Source organism: Chrysochloris asiatica, unplaced genomic scaffold (assembly GCF_000296735.1).
Source record: "Chrysochloris asiatica unplaced genomic scaffold, ChrAsi1.0 scaffold00033, whole genome shotgun sequence".
NCBI lineage: Eukaryota > Metazoa > Chordata > Mammalia > Afrosoricida > Chrysochloridae > Chrysochloris > Chrysochloris asiatica.
Window position 1 is genome coordinate 19,913,133 of NW_006408551.1, and position 15,674 is coordinate 19,928,806.

The 15,674-nt window shown below is 39.0% G+C and overlaps 1 protein-coding gene across 1 annotated transcript in view; it reads right to left on the reverse strand.

Moving 5' to 3' along the window:
- Positions 1 to 15,674, reverse strand: part of MDM1 (Mdm1 nuclear protein homolog (mouse)) — a 58,494-nt gene that overhangs the window by 14,710 nt on the left and 28,110 nt on the right. The window contains exons 4-10 of the mRNA XM_006859613.1: positions 14,504 to 14,607; positions 14,324 to 14,423; positions 12,249 to 12,278; positions 11,744 to 11,916; positions 6,607 to 6,909; positions 5,194 to 5,306; positions 4,994 to 5,103 (exon numbers count right to left, since the gene is read on the reverse strand). Of these exons, the coding sequence (XP_006859675.1) occupies positions 4,994 to 5,103; positions 5,194 to 5,306; positions 6,607 to 6,909; positions 11,744 to 11,916; positions 12,249 to 12,278; positions 14,324 to 14,423; positions 14,504 to 14,607 (933 nt within the window). The remainder of the gene's footprint in view (positions 1 to 4,993; positions 5,104 to 5,193; positions 5,307 to 6,606; positions 6,910 to 11,743; positions 11,917 to 12,248; positions 12,279 to 14,323; positions 14,424 to 14,503; positions 14,608 to 15,674) is intronic.

Genomic DNA, 15,674 nt, shown 5'->3' on the forward strand with positions numbered 1-15,674 from the left:
GTGTGTGTGTTTTTATACATATACCCTCTCTTCTTATCAGCTGGATGCTTCGCTCTCCACTCTAGTCCTCTATGGCTATGTCACTGACTCTGGGTCCAAGAGTCCCCAGGTCTTGCCACAATGCTGGCCAACCAAGTCTCCACCCAGGTTCACAGGAGTCTATTGAACATTGTAGGTCTTAGCTCGCAGCTTCATTGCTGTTTTTCCCTCACTTCCCCTTATCAGTGATGAACGTGATCACCAATCAGAGTGCATATCTGCTTGTGTATTCCCACTGAGTCTTAGTCTTGGAAGGGGGTTTGCCCTGACAGAACCTGATCATTTGCCTTGATGTCTCCTGGGCAAGCAACTTTGTTTGTTCTTGTAGTGATCAGTCAGACTACTGTTATTGTTTTGTGTTTTTCCTGTTGGTCTTTCTTTCAGGAAGTACCTTCTGTTCTTCTAGTTGCTTCAGGTTGGTCTGCCCATACTGTCAAGTGGAAATTTCCCACCTCAGAAGATTCTGGATGGGGTTCAGGATTCCACCTATGGACTTATGTAATGCAGAGGCTCCACAGGAAGCCTCCCTCACTGGGCACATTGTAGCCCCATTTTAGGTATTCCAGTCAGTTATAAGCAGAATACGGACGGACTTAAGAGCTTTCGATGGTGATATTTCTGGCTATTCCTTTCTCTCCCCCTCCAGTGTCTATTTTATAATGGTATGCCAGGGAAACCAAGATTGGAAAGACAGCCAAGCATCTTAACATTATTTCCCTTTTCCCATTCCAACCATGTCTCAATCCCTGTATCCCAGAGCCCTTTTGTTCCAAGGTTGTGCATGCATCATTATTTACCTCTATCCCGCTTAGCCCATGCAAACCTACTAATTGTTTTCCCATCCACCTTGTTCTTCCATTCCCCTCCCCCTTCTTGTGTACTGCCCCCCTCACTAGCACACAAACTATCCTGTGTCTATTCCCTACCCTGTGCTCCACCTTCCCTTCTCTCCCCTCACCCCACCCCACCCCACATCCTGGTAACCAGCAAAGAATCCCTCTCCCCCCATTTAGTATGGGTTCTTTTTCTTAGTCTTTTACAGGAGTGGTCCTATGTGGTTTTACAGAATTCTATCATGCGATCTCCAGCATAATTTCTATCACCATATTTTCTAACAACTGAACTTTCCTCTGTTTCCAACGTTTGCATTCCAATCACCAGTATTGATCAATAATCTTGATTGTGTGTTTGATCAATTTCTGATTGAAGAAGTTGGTAAAATTCTTCTATGTCATCCTCATTGGCTTTAGTGGTTGATGCATAAATTTGAAGAATATTGGTCTTCCCTTTAGGTGCATGAATATTATCCTATCACAGACAGTGTTGTACCTCATCACTGATCTGGATATGTTCTATTTGACAATGAATGCAACACCATCACCATTCCTCTTCAGTTTGTCAATCCCAGGATAGTAAACCATGTGGCTGTTAGATTCAAAATGGCCAACACCAGTCCATTTCAGCTCACTAATGCTTAAGATATTGATGTTCATGCATTCCATTTAATTTTTGACAATTTCCAATTTCCCTAGATTCATAGTTCATACATTCCATGTTCCAAGTATTAATGGATGTTTACAGCTGTTTCTCTTCATTTGAGTTGGGCCCCCTCAGCAAATGAAGGTCAAGAGGGCTTTACTTCCATGGGCTTCACTCCATTCACATCATCACAGTCAACTATGCTTTGAGGAGGCAGCTCTTCCCCAGTCACATTTTGAGTGCCTTCCAACCTGAGAGGCTCATTTTATGGCACTATATCTGACAGTGTTTCTCTGCTATTGATAAGGTTTTCAGTGACAAAATATTCAGACGTAGTTCGTCTCTTCTTCTTCCTAGCCGCTCTTCATTTGGAAGCTCATCTGAAACCTGTCTACAGTTGGTGACCCTGCTGGTATTTAAAACAACCATGGCATAGCTTCCAGAATCACAGCAACCCACAAGCCACCACAGTATGACAAACTGACAGACAAGTGGTGGAGGAGAATATGGAACTATGAAGAATTTTACTACCTTGCAGTCCTCTAAAAAATGAAATTATACAGGGACTTTTAGGATAGTTATACATTGTCATTGTAGAAAATAAAAAATGCTGACTGAACTAAACTAAAACAACTGGTCTTGCACCCACTGCCCAGAAATATCTATGACACTTTGTGATATTTAGGTATATGTACGCCAGTGCATTTCTTTATTTAAAAATACCACTATATTTCATATACTCTTCTCAATTAGCAGTATACCTTTAAACAATGCTCATTTTTTTCCCACTTTTTCAATATTTACTGAGATTATGTAATTTTCTTACTATGAATTAAAATAAACATTAAATGATAATAATAAAAGTGAACATCTCTGTTGTATTCATAAAATAGAAGGAATACCTTTAGTATTTTACCATTTACTAGGACATTCGCTATAGGATTGTTATTAATGCATTTATACGCCTATTTAGGCTTTTGTAGGATTGGCTGCTAGAATTTCTCAAATGTTTTTCAGCACATTACCCCTGCTTAAGACAGTCATAAGAATCCCAGGGCACCAAGTTACTCCTCAGGGCTAACACTCTTGTCCCCAACAAGGCTCTGTACTTCAGTTCGCTGATTCCAACTCCTACTCCTCCCTAACATCTACAAACTTTGTAATGTGCCCTCTGAAGTTTATAATTAGTCGACAGCAAAATTTCCTATGGATTTTCAAACTCTTCTCTAAATGTTTCATCTTCTTGCTCTCAGAAAGTAGGTAGATTGTCATCTGGTAGCTCATACATCAACCCGAAAGAGGCACCCATCCTCCGTGCTCTTCAGTGCCTCTTACAGGATCATTCCCTCCCTTCCTCTTCCCTAACAATGCTGAACATTAAATATCACAGCATTAAATGATCCCCATTTCCTCTTCTTTTACAGTCATCTTATCAACTAGGTCACCTCCATTTCCTAAAGATTTTCGTTTCTGGTTCTAACACTCTCTCCAGTGCTGAACTACTATAACTCTTATAACTCTTGTTAATCTTGATAGCTAGGTAGCTGATCTCAGTTCACTGATCTTTCCTTTAATCATCTCCCTATCCTATTTCAGCCATGATCACTGTAACTGCAACCTCTCCATAATCTCAATTTCCAAGCAACATAACTCCTAACTATAAAACCCTTCTCATGTGTGGCAAGTCCAACAAATCTTTAAGGAAACTGGCTTAAATTGTGGTTGTTGTTGTTAAGTGGTATCTAGTTGGTTCCGATGCATTAGCAAACCTGTATACAGTTTCCGAGGAGGAGTTGGTGGGCTTGAACTGCCAGCCTTGAGGTTCAAACTGACTTTGCAGTCCAGCACATTAACCCACAGCACCATACCAGGTCTCCTAAATTGAGGTACATTCCATGAATTATTCCTGTTGCCATATCACTGTAGCTTACCTTTTCAAGTCCTATTTGCCCTCCCTAATTTAACTTCCATGGCCAATCATCATAGTCACTTTCTTGTAGGTATCTTAAAGCCCTGATTCCCTTTCTCACTTTGTCTTGCTACCTCAACAAAATGTAAACTGCAGCTAAATCTACCTCTCTACCTATTCTGTACCTCTGCAGCCAAGCATGCCTGAAGAAAAACATACAACTCATCCTGGCTAGCCTTACATAAAGTGTCACTCAGGACAATAATTTCAAGTTAGCCTTGATTCTTTAATTTCTCTCATTCCTACTCTTTTCCAGCAATAAATCTTACCAGCTGAACCTTTGAAAGTGTATACAGAATTGAGCTTCATCACATGATCTCCACATAAGCTTCAAAGGGCCATCACCTCTTACCTGAGTATGGTGGTGGTGGTGGTTATGTGCTGTGGAGTGGATTCCGACTCATAACCACCCTCTACAGGGTTTCGGAGACTGTAAAACCACTATGCTACCAGAGACTCCTAGTTGGTTTCTCATCCACACTATTGCTCCCCCTACTGTTTATTCATAACACAACAGCCAAAGTAACCCTGGAAAAACCTAAGTTGTTTCGGGAATCATGTTCTCCTACTGCTCCTTCAATGGCTCATTTCATTGAGAATCAAACTCCAAGTCTCTTCTATGACCTACAAGGCTCTACTACAGTCTTCTATCTACTGACCCTGCCACCAGTGGGCAGCCACAAGTATGTCTCTGAATTCATCAGCTATACTACGCTCTTCCCTTGCTCTCTGTTACAGCCACAATGACCTTCTAACTATTGTTCAAGAAATTTGAAAATCCACCCACCTCAGGGACTTTGAACTTACTCTTCTTATTCTCTCTGCCCTGAAAGCCTTTCCAGCTATGGGTCAATCCCTCAGCCCCTTCAAATTCTACTCAGATGTTAGCCTCCAGTGAGGACTTTCTGGCTACTTCCTAATCACTCTCCCTGCTTTATTTTTCTCCATAATTCATGCCATTCACTAACAGACTATGCATTTTATTTTGCTTTGCTTATTGTCTTCCCTCTCTACTACTATTTAAGTTCAATGAGGGCCTGGATTTTGTTCACTGCACAAAACAGTGTCTGAAATATAACTGGGATACAATGGAAATACACAGAATGAATAAGATGCTTGTCACACAATAGATGCTCAATAGCTATTTCCCCCCTTCACTTTCTGCTAGGTCATTACTGATACAACAGTAGAAATGTAGAAATGTAATGCCACTACCATTAAAGAAAAAAAAATACAGCAATCGAATGCCTCTGCCTTACAAAAAATAGGTTAATGGCATCATCTTCATATACAATAGAATTTTCTAAATTATTAACCTATTCATTTGATGCTGTACAATAAGCACTGGACTACTAACTACAAGGTAGGTGGTTCAAATCCACCAACACTCTTTGGAAACCCTATACAAGATGACTATGAGTCGGAACTGACTTAATGGTCCTTAAGAACAACCACAAAACAATCATATCTTAAAGAGATGCTTTTCCCCAACATATAAATATTCACCTTGCTAAAATCTTTCTTTGAAGCTTCCAAGCAATCCTGATGGAGCATATTTTTCCTCTGTTCTGGCACTGGAACCTTCACTTTAGATGGGGACACTAAAACAGCACCACCTGGAGAAACCCAAAGATAAAGGTTTCAATAAGCAGATTATCTTGCAGAAAAACAGGTTAAATAAGAACTGCACAGTGTTTGCCTCTTACCAACAGCTGGAGTGGTGCGGTCATGATGAGTCCTCTGGGCTCCGCCGAGTTCTCTCAGCTGTGGTGTAGGAAGCCTGCCTCCTTGTCCTGAGGATACAGAAGAAGAATCCGACCTACAAATTTCAACAACCTATTATACAGTGTTTTCCTCCAGAAAATATGATCACAAATATTTTTACATGATTATGAAGGAGACTCACAAAGATGATGTAAAAATAAAATTATGAGATAATGGAGTTTTTTCCACAAAGCTCTATTTTTTACTTTTTATTGTGAATTAGGTGAACACTTACAGAGCAGAAAATCAGTTTTACTTTCAACAAATCATACACATTTTTTTTCATCTCACTGGTTGAAATCCCCTGAACTTTTTGAAGCCACCTCATATAATAAAGTGTGAAACTTAAAAAAGGCCATTTTGTTTCTGAAAAAAAAAAATTACTATCAAATCCAAGAGACAAGTTCACTGCAAGTCAGCCACAAAACAGTCAATAATTACCCTTTAAATCAGGGTGCTATGAGTCAGAACTAACGCGACAGCACTTAACAACAACAATAAACTCCACATTAACCACAAAACTCACAAATGATAATGACTATGGGAAAAAATCACCATTATCAACAAGAGAAGCATTCCTCAAATAATCGTGCACAGAAAGCTAAAGGAATTAGGTATTTGCATAAATCAATATTTTAACATTACCTTTTTCTTCTTTTTAATATAACCATCTGATATTAAAGGACTTCAGCTATTTTTCTTAATTCACAAAGAAAATCATCCTTCCAGAAACAGCTATAAATCTAGTACATCATAATTAAGAAAACATAAAGAATGAGAACCCTAACTGCTCCCTCCCCAAGTGGCTCAGGGTTCAAGCGTTCAATTGTCAAGTGGAGGTGGCACAAGTACCTGAGTGAATCATAGCCTACACCAAACAAAAACACTTGCTTGGTTCATGACATTACAGTAAAGTCTATGCTATACTAGCCATAAAGCCCCAAATACAAAAACTACTATACACCTATACCTCACTTACCGACTTTCTCATTATCCAACAACAGTAGGAAGTCTACTATTCAACTATTTTGTGCATTAACGACATACATCTGGCAGTAATGAACGCCAAGCTGTGATGGTCAGGAGAAGTTATGTGCCAACTTGGCTGAGCCATGATTCTCAGTGGTTATGTTGTAATGATGTAATCTGACAGTTATTTAATGATGTAGTCATGAGCTTTTGTGATCTGATGGGGTCACTCTTCCTTTTCACATATTGTCAATTTTTTGCATAACAACCAGGTCTTTGGAATCTAACCATGTCAGTAAGTGAGGAGTGGCTGCACTTACTGACAGAACATACCACTTATGAACCACGTATCATAATGCTTCTACGTACTAACTTAAAACTCTTACCAGTCTTTTCTCTTGTTTGCCTTGGATCTTTCATTTACTTCCAACTTCTCTAACTCTTCCCGATAAACCTGTCTGTCCCTTTCACTTTCCTCCTCCTCCTCCTTCCCTGTTGGTTGTTTTTGTGGCTCTTCATTGGTGTTATCTGCATCCCAAGCAAGACGTCTTCGAACAGGCATAGTGGCAGTGCCTGACATGCCCAGTTTCTCAGTGGCGTATTTGGAGGGCTGTTCGTCCAAGGTAGGTCTTGTTTCATCTAGTTTAGTAGAATGACATTTCTTCAAAGTCTGATGGCTTGTAGGATCTCTGCAAAATAAAACAAGTCCTATTCTAAACTTGAATAGTTTTAAGTTTTCTGTTATTCTAATTTTTACTAAGTCTGATTCCCTCTAATGGCCCACAAATTGATTACCCCAAATGTTACCTTCCCTCATATAGTGGTGAAAGAAATCTAATTATGAGTTCATTTTACAGCATAAAAACTAAAAGACATACTCTACAGTTTCTATTAAAATATTCATAAGTAAAACATATTTATCTCCTCTTCTACCTTCACACATGATAGTTGCTTGCATCTATGCTGACAAAACTCATATATGTTCCCTAAACTGGCAGTTACACGCATAAACTAGGACTCCACTTGGCTTAACTAGTCACTCAGTTAGAATTTGGTGCACAAACTCAAGCATACCTGCATGTCAAATAAGCAGATTTAAATTTTATACTTTAGATTTTTTGTTTTTTTAAGATATAATTAAATAATAGATCTGGTGATAACCTTTCAAAATCACATGTCACAAAATTATAAACGATGAATTAATTTGGTACACATGACTATATTAACATCATGGGACAACTAAAAACTACTCTATTTGCTATAAATCAACGTGTTCCTTTTCTCAAATGTGGCAACAATTAATGAGGCTAGTGCAGGACCGGTTAGTGTTTTGTTCCATTGTACATAAAGTTGCTATGACTTGGAACCAACTCAACGGCACCTAACAACACAAAAAAATCATGTTCATGTTAAAACCCTACTATCAGAAAATTCTTTCATAAGATCATAGCCCAAATTCCATAATAGCCACAAAACCCATTAATGATAAAGAATCAAATGGGTCAATAGATTACAATCTAAAGGTTTTTTTATACTATTGTTGCATCTTCCTTTCTCTCCCCTTTTTCTTTCCTTTTTTAGCCATGTTTATTTCTAATGTGTGCTTGTGTTGTTAAGTTCCATCAAGTCAGTTCTTACTGATAGCAACCCTGCATAGGGTTTCCAAGGTGAGATTGGTGGGTTTGAACTGCCAACCTTGTGGTTAACAGTCCAGTGCTTAACCTACAGTGCCACATCAGACCTTTTCTGTTCTTAATTAGTAATAAGGAATATTTCAAACCATAACCTTTAAGATTTCTATTCAGCATTATGTATGTACTCGTGCACAAATTTAGCTTTATTTCTCACGGAGAATGAACTGTTGTGGTTAGTAGCCAAACAGTTGATTCCAAATCATGGCAATGCCATGTGTTTCTGAAGTTTTCATGATTGTGGCACTGTAGGACACGCACTGAACTACTAACTGCAAGGTCAGTGATTCAAACCGCCAGTCACTCCTCAGAAACCCTACACAGGGTCGTGGTGAGTCAGAACCAACTCGACGGCACTTAACAACAACAACAATCTTAACAGAAACAGATTGCCAGCCCTTTTCTTCCACAGTATTTTAGTGTAGCGGTGATTGCAAACTGTACCAGATGGAGACTTAGAAAATCAACGAAAAATCTCTGAATACGACTAAGATAGAACTAGCAGAAAAAAGGAGAAAAAAAATCTGAAGACGGTCTTAGTCCCTCTCTTTCCATGAGTCTAGAGTCCTTAGCTGCTCCCTCTCTCCATGTTCCCATCTCTGGTGTTGCTGCTTCTCTGAGAAGTCCAGAGATGGAGGCAGAGATGAGGACTCTAGATTCATGGGAAGAGAGGGACTAAAATCTGGCAGCCAGGAGGCAGACTTGCAGAATGTGCCCTTTGGTGGTGTAAATTATTATATACGCCTGAATGTTTAAAAAAATAAAGGAGGAGGAGCCTAAAGTAAACAGAGAGAAACACTGTTTAACTGATGGTTCAGGGAGGGGATTATAATCATTGTAATGAAACAAGGTGTATGGTTTGTTGAATGTAAAACTGATGATCTGCCCTGTAAACGTTTAAACTCAATCCACAATAAAAACCTTAAATAAATAAAAAAGGGGGGGAGGGGGAACTGAAGCTTTTTATCAAGTCTGAAATTGACCAAACATGCAATCAACATGCACTGATAATTACTGGTGACTGCAATGAGAAAGTTAGAAACAGAGAAGGAGCAGTAGTTTAAACAAATAGTAATAATGCCAGAGACCATGATAGAATTTTCCAAGACTAGCGATCTATTTGGAGTCTTGGTATGGGGCTTGTGGGTTAATGCGCTGGACTGCAAAGTCAGTTTGAACCACAAGGTTGGCGGTTGAAGCTCACCAGCTGCTCCCTGGAAACCCTCTACTGGGTCGCTATGGGTCAAAACCTACTTGACGGCACTTAACAACAACAATAACCTATTCATAGGAAATAACGTTTCAACAACATAAATGACAACTCTATACATGGTCCTCATCAGAGGACATACAGAAGAATCAAATCAACTACATTTGAAGAGACATAATGGAGAAGCTTGAGATCATCAGTCAGAACAAGGATGAGAAGCTGTGGAACACATCATTAATTGTTCACATGCAAGTTCGAGGTGAAGCTGAAGAAAATTAAAACAAGGTCATGAGAACCAAAGTACAATCCTGAGTAAAGCTGACCCTTGAATCATATGGAGGTTAGGAGTACTGATCTCGTTACATCAAAAAGCCAAGTATAATTTCTAATTATTGGATTATGAATTTATAATTCCTTGAATAAAGTGGGTTTGAAGTGTACAGGCCCATTTATCTATAGATTGATGGCACTATAAGTGGCTGCTCACAACCCTTGAGCGCACTGAAAAAGCAACAGGAAAACACCTCCATCTAAGTGGGACCACACAATTCCAAGTCACGTTGTTCAAGAGTTAACTGTATATCCCACCTGAATTTAGAAAACATCTCAAGAAAAGATTAGACATAAGGAATACTTCTGACCAAAGACCAGACAAGTTGTGAAATGCTATCAAGGACATCATACATGAAGAAAACAAAGGTCAGTAAAAGACAAGCAAGAAAAGACCAAATTGGATGTCAGAAGACATTCAAGGAGACACCCATTGTCGTCGCTTTGCTAAACAATGAGCTTTTCATGCTCAGGGTCTCTTGCTGTTCCGTTCCTTGATGGCATGGCTTCCACCATGTTCCAGAACGCAGCGTAACTAAAGTGGATGAAAGAAATAATGAAATGAAAGAACTATACAGAAGATTTCAAAGGGCAGCTCAAGAAGACACATTATTACAATGAAATGTACAAAGACCTGAAGTTAGATAACCTAAAGGAAAGAACAAGCTCAGTATTTCTCAGGCTGAAAGAACTGAAGAAAGAATTTAAACCTCAAGTTGTAATACTAAAGGAAGTCTATGGGCAAAATACTGAATGCAGCAGAAAGCATCAAAAAAAGATGGAAAAGAGTGCACAGAGTCGCTATTCCAAAACGAAACTGTTGATATTCATCACATGATCCAGAACCAATGGTACTGGCAGAAGAAATCCAAGCTACACTGAAGACATTGGTGAAAACAAGGCTCCAGGTATTGACAGTCTACCAGTTGGCAGATGCAATGCTGAAGTGTTCACTAGTCTATGCCAAGGAATTTGGAAGGCAGATACCTGCTCAGTTGATTCAAAGAGATACACATTTATGCCCATTCCAAAATAAAATGATCCAACAGAAGGCAGAAACCATAGAACAATTTTAAAATGACTGCAGCAGTGCATCAACAAGGAACTGTCACAAATTCAACCTTGATTCAGAAGGGTATGAGGAATGAAAGAGATCATTGCCGATGTCAGGTGGACCTTGGTATAAAAGGAGAATACCAGAAATATGTCTACCTGTGTTATTGACTAAGCAAAGGCAGTACACTGTGTGGACGAAAACAAGTTATAGATAACACTGAAAAGACTGGGAATTCTAGAATACTTAATTGTGCACATGTACACAGACCAAGAAGTAGTTATCCCAACAGCACTAGTGGATACTGCATGGCTCAAAATCAGCAAAGGTGTGCATTAGGGCCGTATCCTTTCACCATACTTATTCAATCTGTGTGCTGAGCAAATAAACCATGAATCTGAAGCATAAGAAAAATGCAGCATCAGGATTAGAGGAAAACTCACCAGCAAACTGTAACATGCATATGAGATAACCTTGCTTGCTAAAAATGAAAAGGACTTGAAGCACTTACTGATGAAGATCAGACCTTTAGTGTGGATTATACCTCAATATCAAGAGCACAATAATCCTCAAAACTGAGCCAATAAGCAACATCATGATAAATGGAGAAAAGATTGAAGTTGTCAAGAATTCACTTGGATCCATAATCAGTGTCCATGGAAACACCATTTGCATTGGGCAAATCTGTTGCAAAAGATCTTTTTAAAGTGCTAAAAAAGCAACAATGTCACTTTGAGGACTAAGATGCACCTGACCCAAGACAGGTATTTTCAATCGCCTCATACGCATGGAAAGCTCGGCATTGAATAAGAAAAACTGAATGGCTGATGCCTTCAAATTATGGTTTTGGTGAAAAATATTAAATATACCATGGACTGTCAGAAGAATAAATCTGTCTTGAAAGAAGTACAGACAGAACGCTCCTTAGAAACAAGGGTAGAGAGACTTCATCTCACAAACCTTGAACACAGTTTCAGGGGGGACCAGTACTTGCAGAAGGACATCATGCTTGGTAAAATACAGGGTCAGTGAAAAAAAGGAGAACCCTTAACAAGATAGACTGATACAGCGGCTGCAACAAAGGGCTGAAAAACGGCAGCGATTCTGAGGATGGCACAGAGCCAGTGTTTCACTGTGTTGTATACTGACTGGGACCCTGTGAATTAGAATCAACTTGATGGCACTAACAACAGTACAAGCAGCACCATACTTTTCACCATCCACAAAGAACATCTCACCCAGCAAGATCTAGAGCTCTGATGTTGCTACTATGGGTTCCTTCGGAGCTCGCTGAGGAGACATCCCAACAGCAATTGTTATCAGACAGAAGCTGATTCAGATGGTCCCGAGAAAAATGTGTTCCCAGGACTCGTTTCCTGTAAAACTCAGCCTTCTCTCGGAGTTCTTTAACCTATGCAGGGACGTTGAGACAGCAAATATTATTAAAAATGCTTCATAGCAATGATCACCAAGTAGCATAGTCTACATATTGCACAAATACAGTTGGGAAAAAAAGGAAAAACAAAAACAAAACACAGCCACACACATTCATCTGACTATGTGCATTTTTAAGCATAAATTAAAATAGTCAAGCATGATGCAGTTATTTTATTTTAGGCCAGCAGGCAGTGAGAGATTTGTAGCAGCTAAGAAAAATACTGACACCTACTTCTTACTCCAATTGTCATTTACACACGTACTCTATATATTATCATAATTTTGAAAAACTCAAAAGCAACCAACCTCTGCATACCACATGGCATTCAGAGAACCCTAGGGGAAGGAATACAGAAACAAACTTAATGACAGGTTAATGCCATAACTCAGTATTAATGGGAATCAATAAAATAGCTTATTATTCTTTCCTATAAAGTCCATCAATATTTATTTGTATTTTTAGTACTTTTTAATTCAATAACAAAGCTATCTTAATATTACCTTGAAAACCAGCCACTCCCTTGCATGTTGGGACGCTGTCAATGACAAGTAATCATTATTCCAACTTCCGCACCTCTGGAAGAGTACCGACATGCCAGAAACCCTTTGTTGTTGTTGTGTGTGTGTTGATTTCAACTTATAGCAACTCTACAAAACAGAGTAGAACTGCCCCCAAAGGGTTTTCTAGACTGTCAGTTCAATGGGAAAAGACTGCCAGGTATTTTTCTCCTATGGAGAAGTTGGTAGATTTGAACCATTCACCTTTCGGTTAACTTAAGCATTGTGCCACTAGGGATCCTTGGAAACCCCTTGCCAGCTTAATTGCCTGGCCTCATGGACATCTGCTACTACTACAGAGGCGTTCTGGTGTGGCGCTTTGGAAATACACTGGACCACAAGGTCGATTTGAACTGCAAGGTCGGAGGCTCAAATCCACCAGCTGCTCTTCAGAAACCCTATACAGGGTTGCTATGAGTTGGAATTCACTCGACGGCACTTCACAACAACAACCAACAACAACTATCGAACCCTCCATTGAGAGGGTCAGGAGGCTTCGCTCCTCAAATTTCTCAACACTTTTTTGGAATCAACAAAAATTCAACTTTGTAAAAACAGAATATTTAATGATAAATATCCCATAAAAAATTTTTGCAATATGTTCAACCAAGTGATAGAATGTTTTTGAAAACTGATCTGATGAATTTCAGGTGATTTGAATCCCCTAATATGCAAATGTTGTTGTTGTTGTTGTCAGGTGCCATCGAGTGCAAATAGTTTCATACAAAAAGGAGACTGCACTCATTTATACACCATACTGCCACCTGCTGGCTTCACTAAATACAACTTTACAATTAAAAAAATGTAAACTTCATCCTCAAAATTGTGTTTAAGAGCACCTTTATAGTTAGAAAGTGCTGTAATAGTATTTAAAGATGAAACAGAATTTCTCTAAAGGGTTTCTGGATACTCTGTTAGAACTTTTTTTTTTTTTCACTTAAAGGCAAAAACGCAGGTAGTGAAGTCTGACTCTAAATGTCCTCAGCACTACAGCAAGGCACTAGTGAATGGGAAAGGCTGAGAGTATTCATCCAGGGAATCAGCCAGGAGTCTTGGTATGGCCTGTAGGATGTGCATTGGATTGCTAACTGCAAGGTTGGCGGTTCAAACCCACTAGCTGCTCCTTGGAAACCCTATATGGGCCGCTGAGTCAGAATTAACTTGACAGCACTTAACAACAACAAAGCAAAGATTAGTACCTGCCATGGCATAAGAAAGCACATATGCCCAGCAGAATCCCATTGCTTCAATGAACCACACTTGCAAACCTTCCTAAAGGATAATTCAATATTATTTTCTCACTGCCAAAAGTTTAACTGTTTCTGGTCAACTCTTACACTTAAAATTACTAGTAATAGTGTTACATTTAACAAAGCAAAGACACTCTGATGTCGTCAAACTACTAGTCAGGGTAGTCTGGATGCACAGAAACTTGTTATGAAGAGCCTTCATTTATTCCAGAGTTTACTTCTAAAAAGCATCCCCATGTTTCAATGTGCAATCGTTAATGTTGCTGAGTTGTCAAAGTCTATCCCATAGCCTCAGGAGTGTCATTTCACTCTTGCCCCAGTAATTGAAGAAACCATAGCAGTGAAGCAGAGTGTAGCAGTTAAGTACTGATTCCAAGACCTGTCCTGAGAGTGGACTAGGCTCTGGGCCTCTGCCAGACCAAAGAAGAGCCAGAAAATCCCTGCACTTAAGGCACTCAGTCAAGCAGAGACAGCCCTGCCCATAAATGATCACAGTACTGGTATAGTCTATGCCATAGTAAACAATACGAAGGAAACTCAAGAAGTGGCTCAACTAGGTTTATAAATACTCACCTGATTTGGCATATTTTCTTTTATATGAGTCCAAGCTCCAGCTTTATATAAATACTGAGCTGGGCTCAGAAACTTCGCTCTGTATTCAGAATTCACCTTCCTAATAGAAACGAAATGAGAGTAAATATTTGGCAATGTTGATCATCTAATACCATGATATATTTCTTATAAAATACATACCCAAGCCTTTGATGTCTCCAAGGAGTAAGCATTTTTTCAGGTTGGACTGAGTCTTTTGATTCCATCACTGCTTCTGACTTTAAAGGATCGTCTTTTTTATTACACTGAAATGGAAATAATTTAAACTTAAATGACACTCAAACTATATGAAGCCTAAAATAAACTATTGTTGTTGTTAAGTGCCGCCGAGTTGGTTCTGACCCATAGTGACCCTCTATAGGGTTTCCAAGGAGCAGCTGGTGAGCTTGAACCACCGACCTTATGGATTAAACTGATTTTGCAGTCCAGCAGCACATTAACCCACAACACCACATCAGGACTCCTAAAATAAATTAATTACACTTAAATTATGATTAAACCATAAACTGAAGAATGGATAAACAAACTGTGATACATACACACAATGAAATATAATGCTACTTTGAAGAACAAGGAAGCTGTAAACATAACATGGATGAAACTTGAGGACATTATGTTGAGTGAAATCAGTCAGTCACAAAAGGAGAAATACTGCATAGGACCACCACAACCTTGTGCTTAGCAAGCAGTTCACTGTTTATCCACAGTGCCACCCCAGCACTTGCTGAAAACACATTATACATCAAAGTGAAAACATACATATTGTAAAGTTAGACATGGATACTACATTACACTTCTATTTTTAGGAGTAAGCTGTAAGTACAAAAGATAAAACTTGTATCAACAAGCAAGGATTGCAACCAGTATATCTGATTAGCTGTTTTGAAGTGTAGCAGAACACTGGTTCCTTTTTCCAAAACAAAAGATTCTAGGTAAGGAAAAAAATCAGCAAATAAATATATAAACAAAAAAACTTAGGTGCTATTACCTATCTTTAGTATTTTAATGTTACATTTAATTGTATTACAGAACTTAAATGTGAAGTCCCAATACGTAAATTACCACAGTGCTTTACTAAAGAAGCTAGCAACTCTTATATTCTCCTTGTTGTTGATGTTGTTAAGTACTGTGGAGTTGCTTCTGACTCATAGTGACCCTGTACAGGGTTTTCAAAGCTGTAAATCTTTACAGGAACAGAAAGCCTCATCTTTCTCCCGTGGAATGGTTGGTAGTTTCAAACTTGAGGTTAGCAGCCTGATTCATAACTACTACGCTACCAGAGCACGCTCATGCTTGCGCTCTCTCCCCTCTC